This window comes from Mycetomoellerius zeteki, unplaced genomic scaffold, assembly GCF_001594055.1.
Source record: "Mycetomoellerius zeteki isolate Tzet28-1 unplaced genomic scaffold, Tzet1.0 scaffold506, whole genome shotgun sequence".
Taxonomy (NCBI): Eukaryota; Metazoa; Arthropoda; class Insecta; order Hymenoptera; family Formicidae; genus Mycetomoellerius; species Mycetomoellerius zeteki.
In genome coordinates, this window is record NW_017257508.1 from 60,057 (window position 1) to 80,048 (window position 19,992).

General features: G+C 32.3%; 1 protein-coding gene across 1 annotated transcript; it reads left to right on the plus strand.

Moving 5' to 3' along the window:
- The first annotated feature begins 546 nt into the window (after positions 1–546).
- On the plus strand, positions 547–1,182 carry LOC108727549 (beta-1-syntrophin-like). Its single transcript, XM_018455705.1, has one exon. It carries the CDS (start codon positions 547–549, stop codon positions 1,180–1,182), a length of 636 nt encoding a protein of 211 aa, XP_018311207.1.
- Positions 1,183–19,992: the final 18,810 nt, after the last annotated feature.

The following is a 19,992-nucleotide window of genomic DNA, read 5'->3' on the forward strand; positions in this document are numbered from 1 at the left end:
AAGAGAGCTCGACCACGTCACTGTCGACCGCTATCAATTATTTTCAAATTACGAATTCGCCAGCATATAGTACAATTGATTTATTCACGTCGTCGAGTACCAGCGCCATTCATTCGCGATGCACTGTAATGTCCATTTTATATGTTGCCATTTTTCTCGAACTTTTCATTGAAAATTGAACGAGGTATAAGATAAAGTCATTAAGATTTTTTAAATCTCTTTCTTTCCATAAAACTGTGTCTCTTGTTTATATCTTTGTTTGAGTGTAATAACAGATATGTAGGTATATTCGCACAAAGTTATTCATTTACAATTTTATTTTTTCATCGCTTATATTTCAAGGTAGAAAGATTTTCTAGATGTTTATTTATAAGAAAATGTTCTTCTTATTTTTTAATCTCTCTTTCTCTCACTCAATAAACAATCATGAAATTTTATGCGCATAGTAAATATTTAAAGTGGTAGATAAATATAAAGAAGAAGAAGTTATCCTACGTTTGCAATTATTGGTATATGTTGCAGCGTACAGCTTGCGAAGAAATCGAAATGGTAGAGTTGTGTGGTAGCGGCCAAGCTTCTTCGGCCATGGGAGTAATGGGCATCGGTTCGATGGTGACCGCGGCGACATCATCATCCTCTTCGTCGACTACCACGACTACAGGTGCCTCATCCTCAGCGTCAGGACGTGCCGGCATTCTCGAAACTCAAGTGCGCGGTCAGTGGTATCGCGTATTCGTTTCTTTGGAAGACGATTATCTCAGCATTTCGCTCGATGAGAGTTGTGAGACCGGTAACAACGCTCTGAACAACGGCAACATCAACAATAACAATGTGGATAGTTTGAACGATCCGGATGTGCCCGATTCGGTAGCCAATCAGAAGCGCGTTGTCCGTGTGGTCAAAAGTGACAACAATGGCTTAGGAATTTCGATAAAGGGCGGCAAGGAGAACAAAATGCCGATCCTCATCTCGAAGATCTTTAAAGGCATGGCAGCGGACGCTACTGAACAACTTTACGTCGGCGATGCTATTTTGGCGGTAAACGGCGAAGATCTACGAGAAGCCACACACGATGAGGCGGTAAAGGCATTGAAGAGAGCCGGCAAGATCGTCGAACTAGAAGGTAGGCGGTTGTTATTTGCTCTTAATATCTATATTTTAATCAAAGTAGAATATACGTAATCTGTCGTCGAAATTTTTGGAAAGTGTCGTGATCACTTCAGAATATGGCATCATCACTTACATTACACGGACAACGTAGTTTGCGTCATATTATACGGCAACTACATTATACGGGAAACATGCGATGTACCAATTTCACTCGTGACGCATTGTTCCTCGGTAACTTTGCGCACAAGTTTCATGGATCCGTTCCTCGGAAGATAGATATACTGAGCGACACAAAACATTCTTGACATATGCAGCATTAAATTCCACGTCTTTATTCGCACTCTATTTGTGCCGTTTGTCATCTGTCGAGTACTTAGGAAAGGGTTAGAGAAAAACAACGAAAGAAAGAATGCATTTGTAGCACAAGCGCTACCTAGGGCTTTTAGTTAGATTGGTGCGTCGGATATATCTATTGTATATGCAGCTGTCTAAAAGAAAAAAGTCGACTTTTTTTTATATATGGCGAATTATTACCATACAGTATTCTTTGGAAGTAGAAAAATCTGAAGATATATCGAGAGAGAGAGAGAGAGAGAGAGAAAGAGAAAGAGAAATTGCCATTAAAAAATATCTTGAAAGTCTATAAAAATCCTATATGTTACGAGATCGGAAATACATATACATATTTTTCACTAAAAAGATTTTTTAGTGAGAAATATTTTCGATTTTAATTAATTGTTACATTGAAATAAAATTCAGTTATTGGAAACATTGCGAAACGGTAGCTCGGAAGCTTATGGTTTCTTTTCCTGTTGCGTGTGTTTGGAGATTCTTGGAATTTAAATAATTATGTATGTAATTTCTGAGCAATTCTGATACTTAATTCTTTTTTCTCTTATTTTTATACCATCAAGACACAATCGTTTCCATGTCTTTTACCAATTCATGATTCTTTCATCTTCTCATTCTGCATCAATTATGTGGAAAATAAATCAGATTTGAATATGTAAAACTCGTGAAGACATCCATCATTAAAATAATTATATAGAATGCTCAAACTGATTGCTAGAATATTAAAAAACTTTTCCCAGCATTACTCATGCTTGAGATTACTATGTAATTATTTTGATAGTCCACTAAAAATAATTTTCAAATTTGTATCTTGCTAAATTTTTAGATATTTGAGTAGCATCATGAAGACACGAGCATGATTTTGCATCTTTACGGAGGCTTCTTCTTTCGAACTCTTTCGTCGCATACTTGATTACTTTACCGCTCTTGTCTGCGACTGTAATTTGTTTCTAACCTGGTCTGAGAACGCATTTTTTACACTTTACATTTAATATTACTTTGCTAATACGATGTCCTCCCGGATCCTTTCAACACGGAAGACAATCATATTTTGTCATGTGATTGTATGCGTACTGCTGTATCGTTATTTTCTTGCATCTCAAAAGCTAGAAAATGCCGCGACAGTTGTTACTGGGTTATTCCAATTCGAAACTCTCTTTTCTTCTGCTTGCTCCGCACATTCTACCTAGAAGGGCGCGACAAAAGAATTTCTTGACGAATGGAGATTGTCGATGGCGCATACGTCCCGATCGAAAGAACCACTTACAAGATGCAGCAAATAGAAGCGCTTTCAATTCGACTGAATCTTGAGTCTCTTCTATGAAGAGGCACTTTCCGCTCCATACATTTTATTTTAATGACTTGTAACAGAAATTTACTAATACCTATCAGTATTTAGTTAACGGAATATGTACTAAAAAGATGTATTTCTTTTCTCTTAGTACACATTGATCATTTATTTGTAGTACGCATCAGTCATTAACTAGTATTTTTAGCTGGTTGAAGTTTGGAATCTTGGAGCAATTTTTTCAAAATGGTTTGGCCCATTTCTCCTTTTGCACAGAGCTATATCTGTATGTTAGACAACAAATAAAAAAGACCCCGATCGGATACATGTATCGGAAGGCATCCTTAAAGGCGAAAAAGTACTCTTGGAGAATTTAACAAAATTCTCCATTAAGGATGCCTTCGAATATGTCTGTATTCGATCGGGGTGTTTTTTATTTGTTGTCTAACATGTAGATGTAGCTCTGTGCAAAAGGAGAAATGGGCCAAACTTTTTGTTGTAACTTCTTTGGCCAAGAAAAAATCTGTTGTAATTCTGGCCAAGAAAAAATCGCTCCAAGAACGTTCTAAACTTTAACCAGCTGTATTTTTTGTATTTCTTTACTGTTTTGATAAAAACTTTATACTTTTTCTTATTTTTTTATAAATTTGACACATGACATTTTTAAAGAATAAATAACCCACTAGTTTATTATTTTTTCTTGTGTGTGTGTGTGTGTGTGTGTGTGTGTGTGTGTGTGTGTGTGTGTGTGTGTGTGTGCGCGTGCGCGCGCGCGCGTGCGTGTGTGCATACGCAGTATAATTTGCAACATATATTGTAAATGCTTATTTGTTCATTGATTGGTGCAGTGATCTTATTCAGAATTAGAAAATGTGAAAGAAGATTTCTACATGTATAAACCCGAGTTTGTTCACAAACTAAATTCTTATTCAAACCTTATTAAAATAAAAGGCTTTTACAATTAATAAAAAATTTGTATATATAATGTTTGTATGTAGTACATAAATAACAATGAATATAATGTGGAAATGGTCTCATTTGGTTGAGTATATGTTCATCTATGGAGTTATGGCAATCAAAAAGGAAATTAGATTGTATGCAGATTACGAGAAATTCACAGTTAGGCGCGAAAATTGTGATGACGCTTTTACGATACGATCCTCGCAAAGTACAATGCTCAACTTTGCGTGACTTTTCTGCAATGGTTATCTATTCATTGCTCGATAATCTCCGTGTTGGATCTAAAGGAAATTCTGTCTGTGAAATATCGCATGTCCTTGATTAGGGTTCATCGCGAACGAATCGCTTAAGCGCGCGCGTACATGTTATACATTTGCGTAATAGTCGTGCGCATATGAGGGAATTACGCGTAGCATGTTACATAAGATAAAATAATACATCTGTATTTTATGCATAAACTACTATAACAGACATTTTTTTTCTAACGCGCATTTTAATGTATTAACAAATGACATGCATAACGTGTCATGATCGAAAATGCATGCGAGAATCGTTAGCGAGGTAATGTTTCCGATATACAGGGTGGCCCATATAAAGTGTTACAAGCTATTATCCCTGAAAGTGTGTGTCAAATGACTAATATATTCAGACAAAAGTTTTATGACTTTGAGGAGAGCATAAGATGGTACCATTTGTTTGACCTTGGGTAGCGTTGTCAAAGTGAGAGCAAGACCACTTTGAATTTTTTAAATGGAAGCCCTCATTTTTATTACATATTCTTGTAGCTTACCTTGAGAGCTTTCCAAAACACTATGATTAGGTTCATTCTCATTAAGTACTTTTCGAGTTATGAGGCTTGAAAGTTACAATATGGCATTAGCATTATACAAGGTATCCGACTGATGTTGTTCAGGATCATGTCCTGGATAACGTTTGTTAATATCAAAGTCATTGAAGAGTATTCCTTTTATTTTCATTTTTGCACTAAAAATTCATTTTTACGTAAAAATGAATTTTTAGTGCAAAAATGAAAATAAAAGGAATACTCTTCAATGACTTTGATATTAACAAACGTTATCCAGGACATGATCCTGAACAACATCAGTCGGATACCTTGTATAATGCTAATGCCATATTGTAACTTTCAAGCCTCATAACTCGAAAAGTACTTAATGAAAATGAACTTAATTGTAGTATTTTGGAAAGCTCTCAAGGTAAGCTACAAGAATATGTAATAAAAATGAGGGGTTCCATTTAAAAAATTCAAAGTGGCCTTGCTCTCACTTTGCAACGTTACCCAAGGTCAAACAAATGGTACCATCTTATGCTCTCCTCAAAGTCATAAAACTTTTGTCTGAACATATTAGTCATTTGACACACACTTTCAGGGATAATAGCTTGTAACACTTTACACGGGCCACCCTGCATGTATACGATTTTTTATAAAATCTTTTTATAAAATGTGTTTCCAATGTGAAATTTAAAAAAATTCCAATGTGAAAAATTTAATATAATTTTCAAGGAACAATTCAAGTCAATCCTAATCTAAATTATCTAATGTTGGTTACAAACAGTTTGTTAAATAAAATACAAAAGGCTATTAAGACATAAGTCTGTAAAGAAATTATAAAATTAAGAATACAAAAATTATCGATATTCTAATATGAAAATATATTTCATATAATAATATTGTATATAATTTTACCAACTACTAATACAGTCTTTTAATATAAAAGTAGTAGCTATAGCATATTTATTCTATTTGTTTTATGATTCTCTCGAAACCTATCCACCTTATAGCTTTCTGCTATAAGCTATACCTACGTGCGACATTTCATATTATGGCACATGGCGAAAAGACATATCAGCTACTAAAATAAGATGTCTTATTTTCCATTTTATATGGTATCCCAAAATTGCATATCTACATCTTAACTTTTATTTAACATAAACTCTTTAATACAAGATGTGTATGTGTACACAAAAGAAAAATGATAGGTTTGCATATCGAATTGACGTTTTATGACGAATGTTAATTATTTTCTTGCAAAAAAAAAATTTTTTTATTAATTTATTGTTGTGGAAAAAACTTCATTTCTTTATTATAATTGATATAATTTTACCATTTTCATAACAATCAATATTCTGATATTAAAAATATTGATATTTAAGAAATATGTATTATATTGTGTATGATAAAAATTTCAGATACAATGTGTTAGCAGGCTTCTATTTCTATATGATAGTGATAGAGAAAGATGATTATATATCTTCTTTTTTTTATTTTAAGTAGTATAGTTTCATTCAGAACTTTTTCGCCGGTACGATGGATAATTATTTTCTTTAACTGTCCTCGCTATAAGATCGCATAACCGCTGTTAGATCGTTCAGTGAAGAGAATATATACGCGAACTATATAAGTATTTGAGACTCCCGATTAATATTGGAAATATATAGGTATTGATATTTTAGTAACAAATTGTTAACGCATAACTACAAATATGTACATATGAAAAATGTGTAACAGTAATTTGTAAAAACTGACCGAAGATTCTAATACAAAGTCACGTTATCGACGTTGATTAACAAAATTCATCTAATTACTTGTTGTTAAGAACTAATTAGTGCAATGAGTGCACATCAGAGAACGCTCATTTTACAGTCTGTGTCAATAATTAGCTCGCCTCTTCGTCATTAATTGTACAGCAAACAAATGACAATCTCACGCAACAATGGGTCGGAGTCGATTGTAGTTGTCGAAAAAAATGATTATGGGCTGATTAATTATGTAATGACAGTATATTCGCAGTTGTTTAAAACTTTGATAAAGATATAGGAAGTCTGTATATGTGTATGTGAATTATCGTATTATAGCGGCAAAACTCAGTATACCAAATCAATATTTTTACACGATTTATATAGAAAGAATTTATAGGATTTCAGATTTTATAATTTTTATATCAGAATTTATATAATAGAAATGACAATTTATGTCAATGTAAAAGCAAATATTTGTGAGTGAATTTGTAATAGCTTTTTTGAAACAAAATTCCTAAAAGCATCTCATTTTTTCGACTTCTAGATAAGACTCCCCCCTTAAAGAATGATTAAATTAAACAATAAAATTATACTGATTGTGAGAGTTATATTGGGTACAAAGATTAGTAAAATTGCGTTAAGAGAGAAGAGATCTTATTATTATTATTATTATCTATTTAAATGGACGAATAAACTTGTGTGGATGACGATTATGAGATACATTATAGATTTTGAGATGCATAGTTGTATTCTTGAGCAGATATTTTAACTGCAGGATACTGTTAGTAATTTTAACGCGTTGAATTCCAAAGATGTCAGTCGCGTTCATGCGATCCGCATAGTCCGTATCTTATCGCTACTGACTTACCGCATTGAAGGAGAGCTCGAAGCAGCCGCGACGCGACGCGACGACTTCCGTCCAAGTCGGATCAAAGGCATCCTTTGGAGCATCCTTTCCCGGCATCTCGCGACTGTCGACGAGAAAATTACAGGCGAGATACACTTACGCGACGGAAACCGTAGCGAGAGGAAGGAAGGAAGGAGGAAGGAAGAGACGAAAAGGAACGAGCGAGCGAGGCGTGCGCGCGATGCCGTCGTTCCTCATGCGGATACGCCGTAAATCATGACGAAGTACCGTAAAGGACGAAATGAAAGGCATGCGAGACACTGTGGAGCGATATATAAGACTCGTGAGGACGAGAGCGCGTAGCTCGTGCCTTATATCCGAGTCGGTATAGCGTGTCAGTATAGTGAGTGTTGTACTCGAGCCATTCTAAAGGTAAAGTGCAAGTTGGGTCCGAAAAATTCTGTCTTTTGACATGTTTTCACATTTGTAACTTTTATATGACTTACGCTTTGCATTTTAACTTAATTTTTTGCGCCGTTACACATTTAACTTGAAATGACTTGACCTGACTTTTCATATATAATAAAAATAAAGTAAACGCTCGAAAGTTTGCACAGCAAAATAATATATGTATATTAAAAGCGACCAATAACGAGCACAAAATCAGATCTTAAATTAAATGATAACTGATATTAATATATATTTAAAATAAAGACTATAATAAAAATGTTTCGACTCCACAGTTTTCGTCAATTTTATAATGTAATTTACCCTTTATATATTACTAACGCATAATATAAGTCCAAATCCAAGTCATCCGCCAGATAGTAATCAAAGACCAATAATGTTAGGTTTGTGAAATTCTTTTGATTTAGATTTTCCTTATTGCATCATGTTTTTTGTAAAATGTGGTCAAGATGTAAAAAATTTTTTAAAAAATCAAATCCTCATTTGTCAGTAAGAATCGATATTTTTGTCCATAATATCTTAAAAGATCTTAGAAGATTAAATAATGTCGCGACAACACAATTGGTCTGTTAAATCATTATATATGCGTTCTAATGCGGTTTTATTTTGGTTTATACTTTATGCGCTGAGGATGGCTCAATTTTGAGCAGCAACGTACGTTTTTTATATGTTCAATCGTTTTATTTAAATATTCAATAAAATCGGAATATTATAGATTTTTAATTATTAGAAAATCTTTGCGCACTATCTTCCGTGCTAATTCCTTATAGTCCCTTATGCTAATTTTTATTGTTTTTATTATATTCGAGTTGTTCTATATATGGATTTAAAAACATTCATGTAAATAATGACAAAATGCAGTAAAATAAAGTATTTTTAATAGTAGAATGATTGGAAAACAGAGTTACACTGAAATAAATGTACTAAATTTTAATAAATATTTATTTGAATAGTACTAACTAAATAATATTTACTAAATGTAACATATATTTACCTATTTGGTAGAAGAACCATTAATTTAATTTAATTATAATTTTTTATTGAATAAATATTTATTTATTAAATTAAGCTAGAGGAGTATTATTGGAAAAAAATATGTATTAATGTTAGTAAATGTTTTTCTCGGGGTATTGCGAAAATTACATTAGGTGGCTAAGATTAGATATAAAACTTATTGAACGTTTTTGTAGTCAAGCGAACGTGACGAGACAGTAATCAGTCTACAGGCGAAACATGAACCATTCCTATCGTGCGTAATTACTGTTAGACGGCTGCAATTGTAATACATAACGGTCGATGTTCAACCGGAAGATATCGCGTTTTTGTAATTACCACTGCGGAATCGCATGTTCACTATTAAATGCAAAGTGACTTAGCGAGTGATGTCGGTGAACCTCATATATGGTGATTATTGCATTGAGAATTAATTTATGCAGTATAAGGGAATATTGAAACAACTTAAAATGATTTTGCAATAATATAAATGAGAAATATCTTGTTTTCAAACAAGGAATATTTTTTATGATTTATAAAAATTTTCTACATACCTACTATTAATTTATGAATTAGCAACTTTACGTAAAATATTGAATGATAAATGAATAATGATAGAGATACACATGGTGATGAATGAATAATGGCAGGGACACATATGTGTTTCTTAATAGGAAATTAAATTTTCATTGACTGATTAAAAGTTTCAGTTTTGCAAATTTGAAAATCTCTGCGAATAAAATCTTCAGTTTGCTTTATTATCGTGCGGCTTCAACTACTAAGTTGTTTAATCTCTATATATAAAGAGAAATTTACATAGAATTAAAAAAAATTTCAAATGATGATACATATATTTCAATGATGATGCATTCAGGAAAGGACATTGCTGACTATTTTACAATCAACTTTTTAAATAGTAGATTTAAAACTTGGTTATACAATTGTAACTTATAGTTAAACAATCAATCATTCGTTCACGAGTTTTGTGCGAAATTATGTTAGTACTTCGTTTTTACACACAATTTTCTATTATCAATAAATTTATGTAAAAGTTATTTGGAATATAGAAAATGTAAATTTATACTCTATCAATTTTACTGCGACATTGATTATAAACTGACAATTATCAGTGTTTCTTCAACGTGTTAAATTTTATGTTGCTCTCAGCTATTTTACAATTAGATGCAAACGGTTGTAAGAGAATTTCAAATTATATAATAACATATAACCTTTTGGTTTCGTGCAGTGATTATTCGAGGGTCATCTAACGTAGCGCGAGTCTGAGCATGAGTTTACGTCACGATACCTGATATATCATCGAGGATCCTCTATCTTCGTAATATAATGCAACGGACTGCGTCACTCGTAGCCTCTTGCAGCCCTTTACAATCCCTTTCGGTCACGCTCTAATAAGATTATCGTAAAATTTTCAAACTCATTCGACTTGTATATACAGACTTGTAGAGCTTCGTTTAAATCTCTTCATAATTTGTATTAAAAAGAAACAGGTAAAATACAAAAGAAAATTGATCTCTCCTCGATGATGCTTTTAAATTAAAAAGCGCCATAACGGTCAGAACGTTAAGATGTTGAACTATTGTAAATTCATTTAAATGAATTAATTTCAGAAATGATAATTGCGTGCCGATATGGTTGTCGGACTTTCAATGCAATCAAATCTGAAAATATTAATAATCCCCCCAAATTTCCCAACTTAAAAACTGTAATAAACTTATTGCGAAAAATAATGCCTCGGCCGGGAGTCGAACCCGGATCTCTTGCATTCCGTGCGAGCGTCCTAAGCCTTTAGACTATCGAGACCTTAGCATTATTCTTCGCAATAATTGATATGTATAGAGAGTTACTCTCTTCGATGAGTTTTATTCGACATCATTTTTCAAATCTAAAATTAATTATAATCATTATTCTTATTTTAATCCTAGCTGAGGTGATGTTGTCTGCATTAAGTTCTCCTTCCAGGTTTTTTCAGATGTTTATTAGCGTCATTATTAAATTGACGATTAATCTAATTTGAGATATTAATATTTCAGCTTCTGCATTTTATGATTGTGTTTTAAATCCGACAAACCGAATTGTCGCACAATTTATAAAATTGAAAAATGTGTTTACAAAATTTTGCATACAAATATTATTATGCACCAAAATGCATGTTTTGTTTGTGATCAAAAATAGAATTATTTCTCTTAATTCTTTTTATTCTCGTTGGTCTAATTTCTACTATTACATAGATGTCTATTATAGACGTCTGCCTATTCTGTTAAGAGTAAATTAAGTTTTTAACCTGTCCGAGTAAGAGCTTAAAGTTTAGAAAAAAGTTAGAAGAAGATAGTGAAAGAGGAGGGAACATTTCTGTTTATTCTTTCTTGAGTTGTTATTGAGATCATGTCTAAACTTTATAGCACAATTTAACTTGGACAAAATCGAACGTGCGATTTATTTTTCTTCGATGCCTGCTCTTTAACCAATATATTCTTAGAACTAAGAAAAAATAATGAGATAGAAATCATTAGGACAATGTAATTAATCTATTTGACGCTCGTAAAATCTGTGATTAATAAAGTGTAATAAAAACCGTGTAAAAAAACCGGTTCGAAAGAATAACATTCACAGATATGTGACAGTTTGCATCTATATACAACATTTGCGCGCACACACTCATATATATACATATAAAAAATATAATAACAAGAATTAAGTAACACTAAAAAACTGATAATCAAAGGTACCTATATTTAAAGAGAGGGCTATGAAAATAAATGCGTTAAAAAGTGTGCAAAAATAAAAATGTATCGATTCAATTAATAAATAAATTCAACATTTTCATTGTATTGAGCGTTAGATTAAATTGAACTATTTTTTTTATTATTTATTGTCTGCTGAGAATGGCTTGAACGTAAACTGAAGCATTCGTTTATATATGTAGTTGAATTTATTAATTAAATCGATATTGTCTAACAATATTTTTATTTTTGCGCACTTTTTACCGCGCTTATTCTTATAACCCTCTCTTTGAGTACTTTTCATATGTTAATAAGAAGAATTATGTAATTATACATATCAATATTTAAATGCTTTTAAAATTAGAAACCTTGTGCGCTGTTTTTATTTAATCAAAAGGTACATTCTACCCGATAAATTTATTATTACTAAAATAGACGCAACATATAGCATGTATTATTGTTATTGTTGAATTATAAATTTCTAATGTGTTGTTAATAGATATTCGTCATTTAAGTGATGTGCCGTGAATTTATATTGACCGCAATATCATATTTGAAATAGAGTTAAGAATGCATGAATTTGTTAGCTCGTTGCTTCACTAACTGTTCCATTTTAATTCAATCTTGGTACGCTATTGGTCTTACTTTTTGGCAATCGGCCGTATACACAAATCTGATCGATTTTTTTTGCAAAGAAAAAATAAAATCATACAGGAAAAACGTGGGGGAGGAAAAAGCTGAAAAAACTCAATGTAAAGAACAAATATTCAATTTTGAAGCTTCACTCGTAGTCTACCAGCTTTTTCAATTACGAACACTAAAATTTTTGTGTTCGTAAATCATTTTTGCCCACGTTAAATATTCTCAGAGAAATTTAATGAGATGAATTGAATTCGTCGTTTATAATTTTAACATTTACAAGACAAAGAATTCAGATTTACAAGAAATACAGTCCCTTCTACAAAATTTTTAAATTATATTATTAAAATGTTCTATAAGTGAAAGAAAATTATTAATATAGAAATTGTGATATATGGTGTGATTCCAATATTTAAAATAAATTCTAAGATTTTAAATTCTTATTTTAGAAAGTGAGTGAAATTTGATATTATTGAATAGTTAAGAAACGATAAAAATAATAAAAAGTTAAATTTTACGGGCAATTTGGAAAAAACTTGTACAAAAAATTTTTAATATTTAAGATTTTAATTTCAACATTTTTTAAATATCTAATAAATAATATTCATTAATATTTAATATTTCTTAAATATTAATGAAATATTAAAATTTGAATATAATTAACAGAATTCTGATACTTTTAAGATTCTCCATATTGCTTCAGCTATTCTGGATTTTGATTAATTTAAGAGAGGAGAGAGAGAGAGAGAGAGAGAGAGAGAGAGAGACCTAACGAAAGTAAAAAACGTGGTTTACAAAGGTATATACACTCGAGCTAAGGAAGCAAAGAGAGGTGAGAGAGAAATGGATTGAAAAAAGTGAAAAATGATGAGTGCATAAATGTTTAAGGAAGTGAGTTAGAAAACAAATAAAGTCGCTGTTAAAATAATAATTAAAATAGCGCTTATAAGATGCGAGTATTAATTAGGTACGCAATTTAAGTTATTGAGAAAGGGATGGAAAGAAGGGGAAGAAGAAAAAGAGGGATATATATTGAATTATTTTGATTCAGCATCTCATAGCAATCGCACTAATTATTTATGTAATTATTAATCGGTATTAATAAATTTATTACTAAATTAAATTCATTTAATTTGTTACAAAAGAAAAATAAGAAACAAAAGCTATAAATCTTGTAAAATGATTTGGTGTTTTAATTTAATTGATAATACAATAATTTTTTGAGAAAACACTTGCATTGCAAAAAAAATGCAATTGTGAGTGTCATATGTATTTATATTTGTACTTTTGCATTGTTGATTATACAATCTAACGATTGTGATATTCTTGGCAAAGTTTGCAATATATGACACAGTGAATATACGAGTAATTTATAAATGCAAGGCCTTTATATATCAACTATTACACGTATTTCTTTATATTTTTAGTAATTTTACTGCTTTATATAATATTAGACATCATTTAAAAAACAACTTCTGTGTACATTATTATTTGCAATGTGCAACTGCACGTTAAATTACTATTACTTAAAAACTCTCCTTTATAAGAATTCAATATATACCTATATGTTACATTAATATATTAAATTTTTTTATCGTACTCGTGTTTTATTAAGCGAAAAAATATAACATTGTCAATTGAAAGTCACTTTTTGATCTCAAATATACAATCAGTATTTAATAATAGATATAATACAATAATTTTCCATTTATACAAAAAAATTAACAAATAACACTTCTTGTTAACAGCTGTGTTGCCTATTTTCATATTTTCCTCAACAAAATGTGCAAATGCTTTATGAATTTGATAAAATAGAATTTGATAAAGCCAATCATAAAATCATATTTTTTGTAATAGATACAATATCAATATTTATTCTTATATTTATTCTTAACTACATCTTCAATATCACGTACCTTTTTTGTATTGTTCTCGTGTAACAAAAAACACATGCAATCATTCGCATTGCTGCTTTGAATCCTTATCTATGGATGAAAATAAAACGCAATGCACATCGCTACAGGAAAAAAAGACGTGTTTCCCGTATTTCACAGATGATATGAAAGTACAATGGCGATAAAAGGGCTAGGCAAAATATGGAAGAAAAAAAGAGAAAGAGGTTGAGAGAGAGAGAGAGAGAGAGAGAGAGAGAGAGAGAGAGAGAGAGAGAGAGTGTATGGACCAAACAGTTATCCTCCATGAGGGTGCAGACTGCATTTAAAGTCTTTTATTTCAAACGCGACAATCGCGGTTGGAAAACAAAAAGCATGGGATGGCAGATCAAAGAGTCGAGAGAAAACTCCACTCGGCGTGTCGAAAGAATCTCTTTATCTCTTTTCCTACTCTCTTTCTCTCCCTTCTCTCTCTCTCTCTCTTCCCCTCCCCCCTTCTCAATCTCTCTCTTTTTCACGACTAAAATATGTTCATCTCAGTTACTTTTTATAATCGTTTCTTTATCTTTAACATTTGCGCGTTAAAATTTTCTTACAATATTTTTCATTCAAAATCTCTCTAAACTGTTTGGCTTTCAACGTTTTATGTGAAAATTCCTTTTCTGAAGGTAGGTATATTATATTATAATATACCTACTTTCTTTCTCTTTCTCAGTCACTCTCACTTCTCTCTGCAACAGCGTTTTATGTTCTCGGAGTGTCTCTTCTCTATATTTCTGTTATAATTTTTTAGCTTGATAAATTAAAAAAAATAATATATCTGTCACACACAACATTACCAATAATACAAGTTATAATTCGTTTGCAACTAAGAAAGTAGATTTCCATTGTAACGCCGGCATTTAACTTATGTACAAGGTTCTAAAAACAGAGCAAGTATGAATTCTTCATAGCGACCTACCTGTCATTTTTCTTTCGAGTCCATGCGTGGAATCTCGAGGCATGGAAGCGCCACTTATGTCCCGTTGAATGATACATCGGTCAATCAATCGGCCGCGGCCGTGCTGCTTACGTGCATCTCTGTGTGCAGCCGCAACAACTACACACGAGCAAAAACTTCTAACCCAATAAAGCCGTCATGCGATATGCGGTAACGAGGTTATCGATTCCGAAGATATTGCGATGACACGCGTAACCCTTATTTTAATAAGAGAAACTTAACTCAATTAAAAAACTAATCATATAATTTAATAATTAAATCTTGGAACTTACAATAGAATTACTGCGTGTGCATCAATCTGTCATAAAATGCATTCAATTATTGAATTTTCCCGTTGCACCATGGCAACTCGCATTTTACTTGCATATCTACAGCGCCCGTCATCAGTTTCGTGTTAATTAAATCAACCATGATTAATTAATTCATTACGTAAAGACCGACGTAACTAACAACGGATGGTGATAACAAATATTATTATCTATCGAATGCATTGGGGATGGTGTCTATATGGTATATAAAGCTTTTAATAGATTTAATATGATTAAGGATTTCACAAAGATATGAAACTTAAAAAATTTAAGGATCAAATAACTTAGGTATCAAAAAAGGAATAAGAAAATCATAAGTATTTAAAAATGAAAAGAAAATTATACGGGGCAAATAAGAGTTTAAAGCAGTTAGTGAAGCGTAAAATTAAATCAGTTATATATGGAAATACAAAAATTTGCATATAGGGGAAGTCCAGGCAAAGCGAATGTATTAAGATTTAGGAAGAAAAATAACACATTTAAAATTAAGATCAGAAACCTTTTTTATTCTCATAATTCCATTAATGGAATCAACCTTGAAATAAAATAAAATTAAATTAAAAAACTTGAACATTTAAATGTCTTTTTAGTTAAAACGTAAAAAAAGAGAAACCATCCACTTTGCCTGACCCCCTGGGCAAAGTGGATGGGTCACTCGAGTAAGGATGGAATTAAAAAAATCGAAATCAATGTCGGCAGTCGTCACAAAAGTAACTACCAAATCCTTTATACATATATAGCAGCCTTCAGTGAACCCATTTGGTGCACTGACTGAACTGGATCTAGTATTCAGACTGTGTGAGTCGGTGTACTCTTCAGAACATATATCAAACTGCATTGTAGAAAAAAAACAAAAGTGAGATGTAAACAATCATGTACCTTTCGTTCAGTCGAAAGATCGTCTGTTCTTCCGTCTTCCTGGTATTTTTGGTGCAATCACATGTTATAGGTAAAGAGGATGGGCCATTCGCTTTGTACCCATCCACTTTGCCCAAAGAACCTACTTGGCGCGAATTTGGAAAAGTTAGAATAAGTTTAAGCAACAAATGACAAATTTTAACCTCGAATACACATTTAAAGTCAGAGAATTCTTATAAAAAATCGTTCACACTGGTTAAGAAACAGGTACTGCTAATAATTAAACTACGTACTTTTGCGAAAATCGCAAGAAAATACACAATTTCTTTTATTTCTCTATCAAACACAAACGAGCGCAATCATATGTTGTTTCGCATTTTCACACAGCGTCGCCGCGGCGCAACTGGTCGGTCATTCCTTCAACAGTTAGAGACTCATAGCATTATCTCAGAAAAGAAAACAAAAAGTATTCGCTTTGCCTAGGGCGCTCGCTTTTAATTAATAAAAAAAAATCAAAGATCGAATTATTAAGTTACTAATAATGCTAGATAAAAGTAATATAAGTAAATGTTTACTTTAAGGGATCCAGCTCCGATGACCTTGAGCTTGACATATGTTGTCAAGGTCATGACCCTGAGTGATCTTCAACAGATTTTAGTTGGAGGACGTCATTCGTTCAAAAGTTATTAACAAAAGAAGTTTGAAAAATGACATAACGGTCAGAACGTTAAGATGTTGAACTATTGTAAATTCATTTAAATGAATTAATTTCAGAAATGATAATTGCGTGCCGATATGATTGTCGGACTTTCAACGCAATCAAATCTGAAAATATTAATAATCCCCCCAAATTTCCCAACTTAAAAACTGTAATAAACTTATTGCGAAAAATAATGCCTCGGCCGGGAGTCGAACCCGGATCTCTTGCATTCCGTGCGAGCGTCCTAAGCCTTTAGACTACCGAGACCTTAGCATTATTCTTCGCAATAATTGATATGTATAGAGAGTTACGCATTTCTCGGCGCGCGTCTTTCAATCTTATTATTGTTTGAAAAATGATATCTTTTTTCTACGATATAAAACAGAAATTTTTTGCTTTAAAGTATTTTACAACTTTTCACGCGAAGAGCGACTCTCACCCCATCTCCCTCCCTGCTTAGGGGCGCACGACTTTCACCCGAAGCGATTCCCACTCCACGCCCTAATCAGGGGGGGAAGTGGAGTGAGAGTCGCTTCGGATGAAAGTCGTGCGTTTCCAAGTATGGGAGGGGGTGGGATTGGAGTCGCTTCGCGTGGAAAGTCGTACGCTCCTTAGCAGGGGGAAGGGGGTGAGAGTCGCTTCGTTGTAGCAGAAATGAGATAAAACATACTTTAAAGCAGAAATTTTTTGTTTTATATAGTAGAAAAGAGATATCATTTTTCAAACTTCTTTTGTTAATAACTTTTGAACGAATGACGTCCGCCAACTAAAACCTGTTGGAGGTCACTCAGGGTCATGACCTTGACAACATATGTCAAGGTCATCGAAGCTGGGTCTCCTAAAGTAAACATTTACCGTAATATATTTTTGTAAGAAAAGAAAAATTGAAGAATAATTTTCCAATTTTTTTGCAAGTATTTCCTCTTTTTAAAAGTATAGATTAGGGTAAACCCGGTATATACGCCGCACCTAGGGAAGATTTAATTTATCAAGTACTATTTACCATGTTTAAGGCAAATAAACTATACCAGTAAAAACTTCATACTTTCTGCTACTATGAAAAAAATATTAGGAAGTCGAAATATTAATTTTTTATATTAAAAAATAAACTTTTTTAAACCCTTACATTTTTGCCATATATCCCATAAGGGTGAGATATATGGTTACTCATAGGGGGAGGGGGGGGGTATGTACAAATAATGCGCATAAACAAGACGTAAAATGACACAATAATTTATAAAATGCGTTTATAAAGTTTTATTAAAGAATAAAAGTGATAAATACGTATATGAAGTAAGAAATAATAATTACGATTTTCCTACATATATTAGAAGTGTTATGACAAGAGGTACGTATTTTATGTAATGCATTTATTGCATTTAGTGCACTGATTTTAATCTATGCACTTTGTATGGTTTGGGCATAAATCTCCCCCGCTAAAAATGCTGTATATCCCAAACAGGTGGCATTTACAAGACAACAAACTAAACAAAGAAAATGAAAGCATAGCACTTGTATTTTGCTATACAACATGCTTTACTTATTCCTCTACACGTATGTATCACCAAATAACCACTAGGTTTTTACACGCTCTACAGTAATCATTTTATGTAGATTATAATTTATGATGGCGCTACTTATTACAGTGACAAATCGATTCAACTCATAATAATTTCATTAATATTAACAGTAAGAAGCTGAAATTATAACTCAATACTAATATAACGTAAAGAAATGTAACAGAGTAGTTGCGAGAAAATTACCCTCCTTCTATTTTTCCTTCTATTCCTTCTATTTTTTCTGATTTCTGCGGCATAAATCCCAGTGCAGCGTATTTGCCGGGTTTACCCTATATATACAGGGTCTTCAAAAAGTCCAGAAACGGTCGAATATCTTGAAAACGAAGCATTTTTAAGAAAAATGTTTAAGACAGAAATTATAAGGTTTAAAATGATGTATTTACTGATCTAATTAGTTTGACCTTGGGTGGCGTCGCCAAGGTCAGGTCAAGGTCACGTCGAATTTTTTAAATGGAACCCCCTATTTTTCATTACATTTTCACCTATATGAACCTGGCACCCGACTTTAAGAAAAACAATTTTTTTTATATGCATTGGATAGAGGTTTGTACCCAATTGTACCACGGTTCTTTTCGTTTGTACCTCAAGGGGTTGAAAGAAAAAAAATTTTTTTTAATGTTAGCACCATTTTGAGATATTGAAATTTTTCAAATGCCATTAGATTCAGAATCGTTTGTACCCGTTTGTACCGCAGTTCGTTTCGTTTGTACCCTCAAGGGGGTGATTTATCAAGACAGGAGTTTAGAGCTAACTTCGCCAATTTTTAAGATATTTTAAATCTGTAAACGGATGCTGTTTCTGCATCGCTTGTAGACGTTTGTACCACCATCGGTTTCGTTTGCACCCTCAAGGGTGTGATTGTACCGATTTTTCAAAACAGGGGTTAGAGCTAACTTCGCCAATTTTTAAGATATCGTAAATCTGTAAACGGGTGCTGTTTTGGGATAGCTTATAAACGTTTGTACCCTTAAACATGTTTTATGATTCGTACATGTTTTATATCTTATTTTTCATTCATTCAATGGTGAAGCATCCGGAAGAGGGGACAAGACGTACCTCTCATAATGTTTAGATTTAAGATATCTTAAAAATTGACGAAGTTAGCACTTACTCCTATTTTGAAAATTCGGTACAATCACCCCCTTGAGGATACAAACGAAACAAACTGCGGTACAAACGATTCTGAATCTAATGGCATTTGAAAAATTTCAATATCTCAAAATGGGGTGCTAACATTAAAAAAAATCTTTTTTTCTTTCAACCCCTTGAGGTACAAACGAAAAGAACCGTGGTACAATTGGGTACAAACCTAGCTCTATCCAATGCATATAAAAAAAATTATTTTTCTTAAAGTCGGGTGCCAGGTTCACATAGGTTACATTTTCTTGTAGCTTACCTCGAGAGTTTTTCAAAACACTATAATAAAATTAATTATTAATATGGCTCAATCAGAATAAATCAATAATTAAAAGTAGGGCTACGAGCCAGTTACAATGTAAAAAATATTTAATAATCATACAAACGTTTCGACGCCGATCGGGTCATTTTCAATGTAAACACAAACAATATTACGTAAATTGTCGGAGAATTCGGTCAAATTATAATATCCAGTAAAATACGTCGATTATTTCGTATTCCCTGTTATTAGATATTTGCGGTCTATATGTAAAAGCATCACTTGACTGATGTAAAAGTGATCTCATCTCGCTTTTCAAAAAT